A 12,488-nucleotide genomic window follows, 5' to 3' on the forward strand; every position below is an offset into this window, starting at 1 on the left:
TGCAATAGTTTTTGGTTTTTGTAAAATGTGTATTTTACAAAATTTAACATATTACTTTAGCTGTTGTTTAATCACTAGAATTAACATTTTTTATTCGTTTTATAGGAACATACAAACTATATGAAAAATTCTGATTTACAAATAGCATTATATGAGACACAATTCAGAGATAATTTAATATCGTTGCTACCAATGGCAATACCATTAAATGAACAAAAAAAATGGATTTTAGCCGGAGTGACACTATTTCTAAGAACACATTAATTTTATTAATTTTAAGACTACTTGTTAATTTAATACCTATAATATATATTTAAAACATATTTATGAATTAATTAGCTCATATCATTAATTTATACCAACATGTATAAGTAAAGTAGTTAACAATTTACAATAAGACTGTGTAACTGTTGCTATTGTTCAAATTCCATATGGCATAGGTATATATAATTATAATAGTATAATACTATAGTACACTAATATTTTATCACTTAAGGCAGTTGAAAGCAGCGTATTTATTTTATGATTTAGATCTGAAAAAGCCTGACAAAATGACGCTTACTTAAAATCAGATTTAAATTCTGTGAAAAAATTTGAGTTGATCGACATATTTCCTAGGTAATGTGAGAATCAATTTTTCATATTCTTTTAAAATTCATCTTAAATCCAGGGACGATTCAGTTTTATAAGAATACCGAATTTCTCCACAATCAGAACACAATAGCAATGAAATTTATTACAGTTTCAAAAGATTGGGCGGTGATCCTATGTAACAGGGGTGAGCAACTGGCGGTCCGCAAACCTTTTTTATCTAGCCCGCGCTACATTTTCAAATTCATCATATAATTTTAAAGTCAATCGTCTATACTCTATGCTAAATTAAGATGCATATTTTGGATGACAGTTTTTTTTTTGTTTTCTATACTCTGGCCCGCTAAATTTTAATTTTTCTAAAAATTGGCCTTCTAATAACTTTTAGTTGCCCATCCCTGCTTTATATGGTATATTCTACTCATTCTAGCCTATTTGCAGAAGTTTTACAAACACCTTATACTCTTAAAAATATATAAGAATAGTTTATTTTTTTTACATTTTAATAGTCGTTTATTGTTCTGCCTACACACCTAATCGTGAAATAGATTTCATTTTATTCATAACTTAGTATGTTTGCTGTAGCCTGTAATGTGTTTTTACTCATACACTACAATTATGCTTGAAGTTGCCTAAAAACTTACTAGTTATTTCAGTTATTTGGAAATGTAAGATTTAAATTAAGTACAAACACAAAATATACTATGTTTAATATTTCACAACAATATTTTTTATTCATTATTTACTCTAAATTTTACAATATTAATATTAATTTAATTATTAATATATAATATATATAACTTATAAATATATAGATATGCTAAAATTTTTGTAAATTTGTGTAATACATTACACGGTAAATAGTAAATTCAAAATAATCTCATATTCAGACCAACAAGAATGAGATAAATTACACATCAACTTAAATAAGATGACTTTTAATTCCAATAAATTGGCTAAAAAAATATACATTCAATTTGTATTAAAAAGCATTAAAAAAAAAAAGAAAAGTAAAAATTCTCACCAATTTTCTTATTTTTTTATTTTTTTTTATCTAAAACAGTTTAAAGTAGTGTAAAATTGAACTTCAATGTTAATAATACAAAATGTTACTGCGCAACACCATTACAAACCAGAACTATAACTATTATGCATAATTATGAAAATAAAATGTATGGATAGTCTGACTGAAGACTCTCACTAAACCATTCACATGTATAGAACATAAATTTAAAAAAATTATACATTGGTAATATGCATGACAGACAAGAGTAAAGCTATAATTCTATATTTTTACATCAACATTAAAATAATATAAGTTAAGTTGCTATAGAGTATTCAATAAAAACCTTACAACGTAACTGGTAATTCAATATGGAAAACATAATAAGTTTTGTATCGCCTAATGTTCGATATATTATATCATTAATTTAAAAAACTATTTTCACTATAATACCCACAAACTTCATTCAACGTCATTAAATAGACTTGAAATACAAATTATATTTTATAAAACAAATTGATCAATATTTTTAATTTAGTTAAATAATATTTTTACATACAAAAATATGTATACTATGTCAATATACATTTACATTAAGATGAAATTCGTTTACAAAATGTTTATATATTGTTATTTAATTATAATTAGCAGTCTAGGCTTTCAATACTTACGTTGTGTATAGATACTACACAACATGTAGCGTTTTTTTCTCATAAAATAAAAATTACAATTTAAAAATATAAGTTAAACTTGTTTGTAAATAATAAATCTTTATAATATTGAAATCAATTCATTATCTATAAAATCAATTATGAAAAAAAAAATAGTACACATTTTCTATTACAAAACTTAAATAAAAATAAAATAACTTGAGATTTTGTTATGGATTGTGGCTTTACATGTTGCGCAGTTAAGTCATATATATAAAATGAATTAAACATTTTTAATCATGTCAATAATTAAAATATTACTGTTTTAAGAAAAAAAAAAAAGAAAAAATGAAAAATGTAGGAACTGACTCATATTCAGGTCTTAAATATGCCAACTATAAAATAATAATGATTAAAATTTTATCATGCTAACACCCATTAATAATGTACGGAATTAGGATTTTTTGCATGTATATTTAAATATTTATATTTTTAAGTTTCTTCGAGGATCAATCATGTAGCATATCGTTTTGTCCACAGCCTAGCAATTCTGTCATGTTCTTCACGGTTTTGTAGATACTGAGTAGCAATACTACCGACTAGGGGGTCCGCTAAAAATAAAATTAATAAATAAAAATTATTTTAATTATTATGAATAAAATATTAAGTAATAACTAGATTAAAGTATAAAAATTATTTATTTGCTTTAGTAAACATTCAATATTAACCTTTTTATTTATTTATTTTTTTAATTCAATTTTTTTAATAAAAATTTGAAATTAACAGCCTATACATGTAGTTCCAGATGGAGGGGGGAGGGTACTAGCATACTATAGCATCCTCCTTGGCATGTAGTTTCTAGAAAACAAATACTCTACACATCATGTATTTTTCAGAAATTTCTAAACAAAATTGGTGCCAAAAAAAAAAAAAATTAAGTAATTTTTTTCTAAACAATACCAATTAATAACCATAAGTGACTATAAAGAAAATTGATTATAAAATTAATGGTGTGCTGTTTACATGTATATTAAATAGTGCTATCACAAATTACATTATTTAATATCTAAATTAAATTCACGATTTTATTTATTAACTACTTAAATTATTATAAATCTGAAAATAATTTGTAAGCTTGAAAAAAGGGGAGAATGGAGTTAGAAAATTGGTTAAAGTAGCTAAAAAAATTGATATTTATTTGTTGTTTACTAATTATAATAAATATATCACATATGTGACAGAATTAAAATTTTTTTTTGAAACATTTATTTTTTATTACAGACATTTTCTTAAGTAAAGGAATTTATTTTAGATTTGTTTTTAGAGTTGCCATCTTATGAAGACTAAAAAAGGGTCTTGCCATCAAGATGGAATATACATAATACAAGACATTAACCTTAGCACCTCCCCCCTCATAAAAAAATCTTAGATCCACCACTGAATAAATACAAATGGTACAATAAACAAATGAGTGGTAATACAACAAGAGGCAATGAAAAATAAAACATTTTGAGTAAGTTTTCACATTAGAAATTCCTGAACATGAGGAATAATTTAGGGAGAAATAATAATATACACAAAGTGTAGAAAACATTAAGAAGATTTTTAAAAATATTATATTATATTAACATTTTAGTAGATTTAATTGTTTTCAAATTTTCACAGTAATAAAAGTATTAATATTCATCTTTTAAGTTATTCATTTCATATACTTTTTTTAACTTATCTATATTAATTTTAAAATATGATAATTGATAATATATAAATACATTATAAACATTTACCTGGATTACAATCAGTCAATAGGGAACAAATTGATAACAGCACCTTAGAGATAGTTAATGCAGGAGACCAATTGTCTTTAAGTATATCCAAGCAAATTACACCCTGAGAGTTAATATTGCAATGATATATGCGAGTCCTAAATGTTACCTAAAAATTGATAATAGTCAAAATTAGTTTCGCATCAACTATAATATAATATATTATCATAAATAAGAAATAAAAATTATGTTTTACATACTTTAGGAGGCTTAAATGGATACTCTGGAGTGAAATGAATGTCTAAAAAGAAAACTCCTCCTTCATACACCGAACCTGGTGGACCTAAAATTGTGCTGACCCATTCAAATACATTATCTCCTTTTGGTCCAGCACTGAAAAATTAATCAAATACTATATTTTTAAATTGATCTAACAAATAAACAAATCAATATAATTTAACACAAAAAATACATTTTATTTTAACAAAGCTGACAAAAGTTGATTATTAATATACATCAGGGATAGATAATCTAAAACAATCATATTTTTTTGTTTAAATCGTAATCTAAAAAAAAATGTTTTTCATCAACAAATGAATTATTCTACCAAACTTTAAACACATATTATAATTTCAAACATCATAAAAAGAAACAATTTTATTTATTTTTAATAGTGAAATGGATAATTGTTATCAAATTTTATATTCTATTTAAAATTGATACATAAAAATCCAACAAAGAACATTAAATAATTTATTTTTTAGAAAAATATAGATAAATTACCAGGAAGTAATTCTAGTATATAGAAAATTTCAAATGGATATGTTAAATTTGAATTTGACAATAAATCATTATTCATTAAACACAAAAAACAATTCTAAGCAAGGATGGCTATTACAAGAATATTATATATTTAAATATAATTGGGTATTTAAGTGTGTAGGATTTAAATTTTTCCAAAAACATATATATCACATATATTTTACAATAATTACTATACATCACATATAATGTTATTACTTATTAGCTTATATTTTATAAGTTGATACAGAAGAAAAATCTTAATAGGTTTGTTGTAAGACATATTAAAATTAGTTAAACTATTTTGAAAATTTAATTGTGTAGTTATAGAAAACAATTATCAACATAATAATATAATATAAAATGTTGTTAAAATTCAAACTTCAACTATCAATAAAAAAAAAATGTTAATGTATCCATATTTTTAAAGTGTAGTAAGACTTATGAAGAATATTGTTCCTACTAAATGTTAAAATCTTAGCTATTAAAATTTAAAATTAGATTAATTTAAAAGTTTTGAGTATTTGACAAATTGGGTAAATGTATTTTCAATATTTTATAATTGCAATCAGTATAACTTGAGGTATAACTAATTAGGAATCTTATATTAGTTAAATTAAATCTTCAAGCTTTTTGATTCATTTTATAAATTATTACAATAAACCACACTCAAAATTTAAAATTTAAGAATATTTATTGATCCAAAAGATGACACAATAAAAGTTAAATCATACATCATTGAAATGTAAAACAAATACATTACATTTGCATCAACTCAAAATCTAAAATACACTATTTGTTTTAACTAACCTACTGATAAAAAGATTAGTTTTATTACTTTGAGTAAGCCATCCCTGACACAAATTAAATTTAAGTGAAAACATACAAATAACCACTAAATCAAAAACGGTTATATTTTTAATCATAAATTAACTTTACCTGCAATTGGGTGGAGGATCCAATGTAATTTCAGCTAGTTCTTTTTGAATCCTAGAGAATATAAATAGTATTGAGTATTATATTATGGCTTACATATTATATATATTATATGTTTAAAATCTAAAAAAATCAGAGTACAATCACTACAATTATTACCAAAACCCAAAAATTACATAATTATACCGTAGTACTAATCAAAGAGATAATTATTCTAAGATACAATGTTATTAACATTGTTAAGATGTGTGTAATATGATGTCCAATTATTAATATTTACTACCTACAAAGGTTATACAAATTAATTTCTAATTCATAGTTATAACTAAAACAATATGGAAAATTGTTTTTAAAAAAAATTGACTAATATGTATACACATAATGTAAGTGCAGTTACTAGGTAGTTTATATTTATAAACTTGATCATAGGGGTAGAAGATATTTTAGACCAAATGGCATTTGTAGTTCAATTAGTACTATCAAAAGTAATACAAATGTTTGATAGTATATTTATTTAGATAGGTAGGTAGGTGCATAGAAAAGAAATTTTTGATATATTTATTTAAAATAAAATTAAGATAAAACAAACTGGTATGTTGTATCCAATTATAATATTTTATTTTTATAAAATCTAAAATTTTTCATTACGTATTATTTGTATTGATTATTCAAGTATAATATGATCTAATAATCTAACTGCTGTACTTATTTAAAATATTTATTAACATGTATTTATAGGTTATTACGAGTTATTGATTTATTTTTTTTATGAATAATTATTAGCTTATAGGTAATGGAAAATAATTATGTAATAATTAGGTAGGTACTACTTTAGAATATGGTATACTAATATGTTGTCTAATAATATTATAAGACAGATAGATAGGTAGGCTGATAGATGTATAAGAAGAAAGATTTTTTAACGAGAAATAAAAGTAGTATAACTATATTTCTTAAGGGTAAGTACGTAATATAGCAGGGGTGGCCACTAATATTAATTTTGGGAGCCGCAAATTTATAAAACTAATTCTAAGCAAGTCATATTTTAAGATATTTATAAAATAATTAATAATTTTACTCTAAGCTTGATGTCAAGAGCCACACATGATTCACAAGCCTTGTTGTGGCCACCTCTGTAATATAGGTACTTTACTATTTTGTACCCAAATAATACTGTTTTAATAAATATTATTATGTTATCACTATTTAAAATTGAACACTATGTGAATACTCAAATAGGTACGATGGATCAAGTAGGGCATTGGTTATGCCACCAAAATAGATAATGATGTGTGACAATTTCAAGACAACAAACACTCACCTCTTAGTCGAAGTGCTAAGAGATTTAGACATCTTTGGATTTGGTTTCACTTCCTTGGTAGTTTCCCCACCTATGGACGGCGATGATGGTGGAGTCGCTTGTACGGCTGCGACTGCAGGCAATGTCGCAGTCACACCTCTGCGACCAGAATTGTTAGGACTACGGGGGGTTGGGGTAGTAGACATTATTAACTGAGGGCTAGTGGTGACTGGCGACCTGCGGACAAGATAATGTTGCACGTGAAATCGGTTATTTCAACGGTCAATAGTTGTAGCGGTCGCATACCTCGAACACTTGCGGCGGCCAACCTCTACAACTCGGGGAGGGAATGATGTGAATTTATTCAGTCTTAAGACATTGAGTACAACTAACAGTGGCAGCGGTCGGCGGTCAGAGCAGCCAGCGAGTGGCGTCAGCGTCGGCGGCTAGGTGATGACGATCGACTGTGGACGGATGGAGAAGAGCCTTTGCATGCGGTGGCGGCGTTTTTGCAAACGGAAACTGCACGCTGTAGAACAACAGCGGTCGGGCAAATTCTTGCGAAACGTACCGGGATTGACCTACAGAGCGAAATGCGAATTATTGGCCCGGGTGCGGCGCGTTAAACGCTCAAAAGGCCGTGAGACGTGAGCGCACTACGATAAAAATGCACGACAGCGGTGGCGGCACGACGGGCGAACAAAGGAAAACACCGAAATAACAATCATGCGTCGAGTTTTCGAAAACGATAGTGGTTCCAAAAATGGTGTCTGCGTACCGGCGAATATTATGGTTGTCGGACTTTAGTTACCGGTCCGTGTGCGTGCGTGCGTGCATATTTTTTTCATAATAAATACGTCGTCGTTATCACTGAATCGAGCATGCGCGCGCCGTCGTCGTGCCACAAAATAATAACAACTACCTCAGCATCAGCGCCCATCGACACAGCGGCTACTTCATAAACCATGATAAATTATATTGTTTAATTAAATTTAAATATTTATTATTATTAATTGTAACATTGAATTGTTTCGTAATCGTAATCGTGTTTAATTGACTCAACTGCATAAACCTGTGGTCTATCGACTATAATTGTGTACTATACAGTGTGATCCACCAAGGATATCCATCCACATGTGTAAATTTAGTAATGAATTTATTCAAATTCTGATTTTTGAAATATATAATATACTTAAAGATCATATTTTCAGATTCTTGAAATGTACTACTTAGGAAGTATCATTGGGCAATAAAAGCTTATTTATTGAAAATTATTTAGTTGATAATTTTTTTGAAAATCTTAATGTACCTACCTAAATCCAAACTTGTATGAATTTATAATTCTCCAGTTATTAAAATATTTGTAATATTGATTATGGTTACTTATTATACTTCTAACCATTTTCTAATTAACTACCCACATCTCTTATATGAAGACTTATTATTCTTAATACACAAAGTTTAAATATTTTAAAAATACTCAATTGAATTTTGATTTTGATGTCAAATTTAAAAAAAATATCCACTAAATAATTTACAGTAAAAAGGAATGTTATCATTTAAAAATAGTTCATATCTCCATGGGATACTTCTTAAATAGCTCAAAAATATATAAGAATTTCAAATTAGGGTCTTTAAGTATATTTGAAAATTCCAAAAAATCAAATTTTGAATAACTGCATTATTAAAAAAGAAAAAAGGGGTGATCGTGCTTAGTCATCACTGTGTATTATTCATACTTATATATTGAATATATATATTTATATTTTACAAATACATTTTTATACTTAGTTAAATATTAGAATGAGTAATATTTGAGTGACGATAATAAAAACGTATCATATTGACCATTTTTATTACAGAATAGATGAATTATATTTTATTTCACCCATTATACATTGGTATTAAGCTTGTTTAAAATATGTTTATAGCCAATTATTTCTCTGGAGAGAAAAATAAACTGTTACTTATCTATTACTATAATAGATAACCGTTCTATCACAACTTATAAGGCTGATATGATCCATCTGTCATTAGATCATACATGCAACAATTCGTAAGTTGTATGGGCACCATAATTATTGAGAGGAATATTTCATTTCAAAATTCTGATTCAATTGGTTCACAAAATGATTAAGTATTGATATTTGAATAATATCTTCTTTTTGGCCTAATCTGAATGAAACATTTTACTTAAACAAATCACAATTGTCATCTTAAATCTACTTAGCATTCTTAAAAATATAGGTTAATTTAAAATGAAAATGTATATCAATAATTAATATATACATTTTCTTCACAGAATAATTATAAATAAGAAGTTATAATTATATTTTATCTCTTAATCTCAAACAAATCATTAACATTTGGAAATCAAACTTATTTAATGAAAAAAGTCTACTACATTGGTTAAAAATTTTAAAATTAAATAATATTTAAATAAAAGAGAAAATAATAAAACAAACAAATTTTATTCATCAATTTATTTAATATCTTCAAAATAATATCAATAAAACTGTTTTATATTAAAATGTTAAAAGTAAAATATAATACTACATGAGAACAAGATTTCAATAAAAATGGATAATAACTTAATATAATACAATAAAGAAGTATATAAGTAGTACAGCTAAGTAGAACTACTTACTCAAATAGTTTTAAAAATCGTAACAAAAGTATAAAAAATTATACAGAATAATATATAAAATAATAAATTATCCCATGAATACTTAATATAGTATATTTGTATACAATGTTATAATTTAATTTTTTTTTTAATTGTATAAATCATATAATTGCTGATAATATCAAGTATTTACTACTTAATGCGTAAAGAACAATGGCAATTAATATATAAGATAGTTTTAAGTTTTAAATGAACAAAATATGATCAACAAATTGTATTAAAATTGAACAATAAATTAATACAAAAACAACCAAAAATTATCATAGATTATTATAAATATATGATAAAACATGATAAATAATAATGATCTAATATAATATCAGTATTATATCTGTTAATCTAAACACATGATAATTTATAGATGAAATAGATAAAAATATTGGGAGTAATGATAAAAATTGGTATTAATAGTACATATTCTTTTTATAGCTCTACTATTAATAACTACATACTTCCATGATAATTATGTTTACACTGTTTCATATTCTTTGTGTAAAGAACACTTGCGACAACATGCTAAAAACACAGCAAAAAGCTAAAATAAAAAAACATTACACATTATTAATTACTATCACAATAAAATTATTTATATTATAACTCAAAACATTTTTAAATTAAATATATATTCATACATCAAATTATGATTTGTCTTATGATTCTATTTCAACATACCTGAACTAAAGCAAATCCAATTGCTGTCCATATTATTATTTCACTATTTTCCTGTAGAATACTTTCAAACTTTTTAAAGCAGCCATCTTTATATGATTCAGTTTCTGTGCAAAATCCGTCTAACGGTATGGCATAACAACAAGATGTAGGCAGTTTATTGGGTGTAACCAGTTTCCAATCTTCTGGTCCATAAATTCCACAACATTCAATCTAAAAATGAAAATTGAATATTAGTTAGGTTGGATAAGATTAACCAGAATTTAATAGGTAATTAAGATAAACATTATTTACATCAGACTGTATCAAATTCCAAGTTTGTGTAGAGGCTTCATAGCCCGTTTTATTGTACCCAGAAATTGTATGGTTCATTTGATTCAATGCATAATCTTTAATTTCATTGCGCATTTGGTACACAAAACCGGACAAAATAAGTTCTCCAATTAAGACGATTGTAAGCAAAACAGAAAACTACAAAAATTGAAATGTAAGTTATTTTCGAGTAAAAAAAAGTATTAAACAACAGTTTGAATAATAGGTACACACCAGTGTCAAAAGCCATCCAATATCTCTCAGTACACCACACAGACCAATGATGGAAATAATTAACAGTCCAATACCAATGGCCAACAGTATTTGAGGTGTAGTGATGAAATCCGTGCTTATGAAATTTGACCATTTGTACAGTTTTTGATTGATAATAAATGCGATCGACAAAATGCCAACACTGGAGATCTGTAATTTATGCAGAACATATTTTATAATACATGTGATATGGGGAAAAAATTAGTCATCTTCCTTATTATTCTCCATCGCAACAATAATCATAATATATTGTAACAACCCCATGTACTGATAGCTGTTGAAAGAAAAAGGAAGCCCCTTGTAAAAACCTTAGGTCTAGAATATTTTTAAGTGTTTATTAAAATAATCATATAATATATTTAAATATAAAAGTGTAAATTAAATTTATAATGATCAAATATAATATTCTATATCCAAAGAAATTATTAAATTAACTCATTATATTTTTAATAAAATAAAAAATATGATTTAACTCATCATTTTCTTAGTCCAGAATATACTTGATTTTTTTTATTTCCTGTAGTGTATTCATTCCTACATCCTACACCTAAATCCTTTATGTGCAGTATTGTTATCTAGAGTGTGTTAGAATGATATTTCTATTGGGGATTAAATAGGTAATTAAGTTAATCTCAATACATATGTGTAGAATATCTCTCCCCGATATTATCGATATTGCACACTTTAACACCTTCATAATAATTTGTAGTACCACAAGACAATCACAATTCACATTCCTTTCAGTTTTTAATCATATACCCCTTCTATATAATGTGGCATTTTAAATCTACGCCATTGTATCTACGTCATAATTATATTATATTTTAAATTGAATGGAATGATCAACACACGCGGCAGTAATACATTATTATTTATATCAATATATACTTACGAGACACAGCAGATTAAACAAGTACAAAATGTACTTGCCCAAAAACGTGCAGATGGCCATAATTTTGGCAGTAACGTCAATAGGTATATACTGACCAACAACAAACGTGTAATGAGCACTCCGGAATAGTTATAAACTTTATAATGCGAATCGTGAACAATGAGCACGATAGGCGATGACTAGCCACTATTTATTAGTCACTAAAATATATTCATTCTTTACTGAAGAGTAGTAACAACAAACAACTACAGACAATAGAGTGCGCAGTAGTCACCAGTACTAATAATCAACACAAACTGTATACAAAGCGAAGAGGATTGCGGAGTAATCGATAGTCCAATTACTCATGTCTCATTCCAATACAAGGAAAAAAGTAACCACCATAGCACCATTGTTCCCACCACCACAGCTGATGACTCATGTTATCAATTGACAGTAAAGTTATCATCAATGACATCAGCCTTGGACCGCGGTTTGAAAACAAAAAACAAATCAAAGAAAAAAATTGTTAAAAAATTATTAAAATGTATCAATTAAATAATAGTTAAAAATAACATTTGTATATGTCTGAAAATATTACTATAATAAATAAATAAATATAAAATAAGAACT

The 12,488-nt window shown here is 26.1% G+C and overlaps 3 protein-coding genes across 4 annotated transcripts in view; 1 reads left to right on the top strand and 2 right to left on the bottom strand.

Moving 5' to 3' along the window:
- LOC113551418 (cytoplasmic dynein 2 heavy chain 1) overlaps window positions 1-1,305 on the top strand; it is a 29,730-nt gene extending 28,425 nt beyond the window's left edge. The window contains 1 exon segment of the mRNA XM_026953653.1: window positions 106-1,305. Within this exon segment, the coding sequence (XP_026809454.1) occupies window positions 106-264 (159 nt within the window). The 3' untranslated portion in view covers window positions 265-1,305.
- A 302-nt stretch (window positions 1,306-1,607) lies between these two features.
- On the bottom strand, window positions 1,608-7,836 carry LOC113551271 (ubiquitin-conjugating enzyme E2-24 kDa). Of its 2 annotated transcripts, none has more exons than XM_026953421.1 (6): window positions 7,438-7,836; window positions 7,066-7,281; window positions 5,748-5,798; window positions 4,268-4,400; window positions 4,029-4,176; window positions 1,608-2,855 (listed from the first exon to the last, which is right to left on the bottom strand). In XM_026953421.1, exons 2-6 carry the CDS (start codon window positions 7,248-7,250, stop codon window positions 2,758-2,760), a joined length of 615 nt encoding a protein of 204 aa, XP_026809222.1. In that variant the 5' UTR covers window positions 7,251-7,281; window positions 7,438-7,836; the 3' UTR covers window positions 1,608-2,757. The 2 variants fall into 2 exon arrangements, with proteins under 2 accessions (XP_026809222.1, XP_026809221.1); XM_026953420.1 differs by having other exon boundaries at window positions 7,351-7,834.
- A 1,727-nt stretch (window positions 7,837-9,563) lies between these two features.
- LOC113553230 (23 kDa integral membrane protein-like) lies at window positions 9,564-12,188 on the bottom strand. Its single transcript, XM_026956445.1, has 5 exons — window positions 11,877-12,188; window positions 10,946-11,134; window positions 10,694-10,870; window positions 10,403-10,612; window positions 9,564-10,265 (listed from the first exon to the last, which is right to left on the bottom strand). Exons 1-5 carry the CDS (start codon window positions 11,934-11,936, stop codon window positions 10,200-10,202), a joined length of 702 nt encoding a protein of 233 aa, XP_026812246.1. The 5' UTR covers window positions 11,937-12,188; the 3' UTR covers window positions 9,564-10,199.
- Window positions 12,189-12,488: the final 300 nt, after the last annotated feature.

The sequence above is a fragment of the Rhopalosiphum maidis genome, chromosome 2 (genome assembly GCF_003676215.2).
Source record: "Rhopalosiphum maidis isolate BTI-1 chromosome 2, ASM367621v3, whole genome shotgun sequence".
NCBI classification, from domain to species: domain Eukaryota; kingdom Metazoa; phylum Arthropoda; class Insecta; order Hemiptera; family Aphididae; genus Rhopalosiphum; species Rhopalosiphum maidis.

What these genes read in the sequence shown, in the direction of transcription:
- LOC113551271 (XM_026953421.1), bottom strand. Translation starts at nt 7,250, where the DNA reads ATGTCTACTACCCCAACCCCCCGTAGTCCTAACAATTCTGGTCGCAGA. An exon ending in GATCCTCCACCCAATTGCAG is followed by an intron (nt 4,401 to 5,747) that starts GTAAAGTTAATT and finishes TTAATTTTTCAG; the next exon opens with TGCTGGACCAAAAGGAGATA. An exon ending in ATCCATTTAAGCCTCCTAAA is followed by an intron (nt 4,177 to 4,267) that starts GTATGTAAAACA and finishes ATCAATTTTTAG; the next exon opens with GTAACATTTAGGACTCGCAT.
- LOC113553230 (XM_026956445.1), bottom strand. Translation starts at nt 11,936, where the DNA reads ATGGCCATCTGCACGTTTTTGGGCAAGTACATTTTGTACTTGTTTAAT. An exon ending in TGTTTAATCTGCTGTGTCTC is followed by an intron (nt 11,135 to 11,876) that starts GTAAGTATATAT and finishes CATAAATTACAG; the next exon opens with ATCTCCAGTGTTGGCATTTT. An exon ending in GGAATTTGATACAGTCTGAT is followed by an intron (nt 10,613 to 10,693) that starts GTAAATAATGTT and finishes TTTCATTTTTAG; the next exon opens with ATTGAATGTTGTGGAATTTA.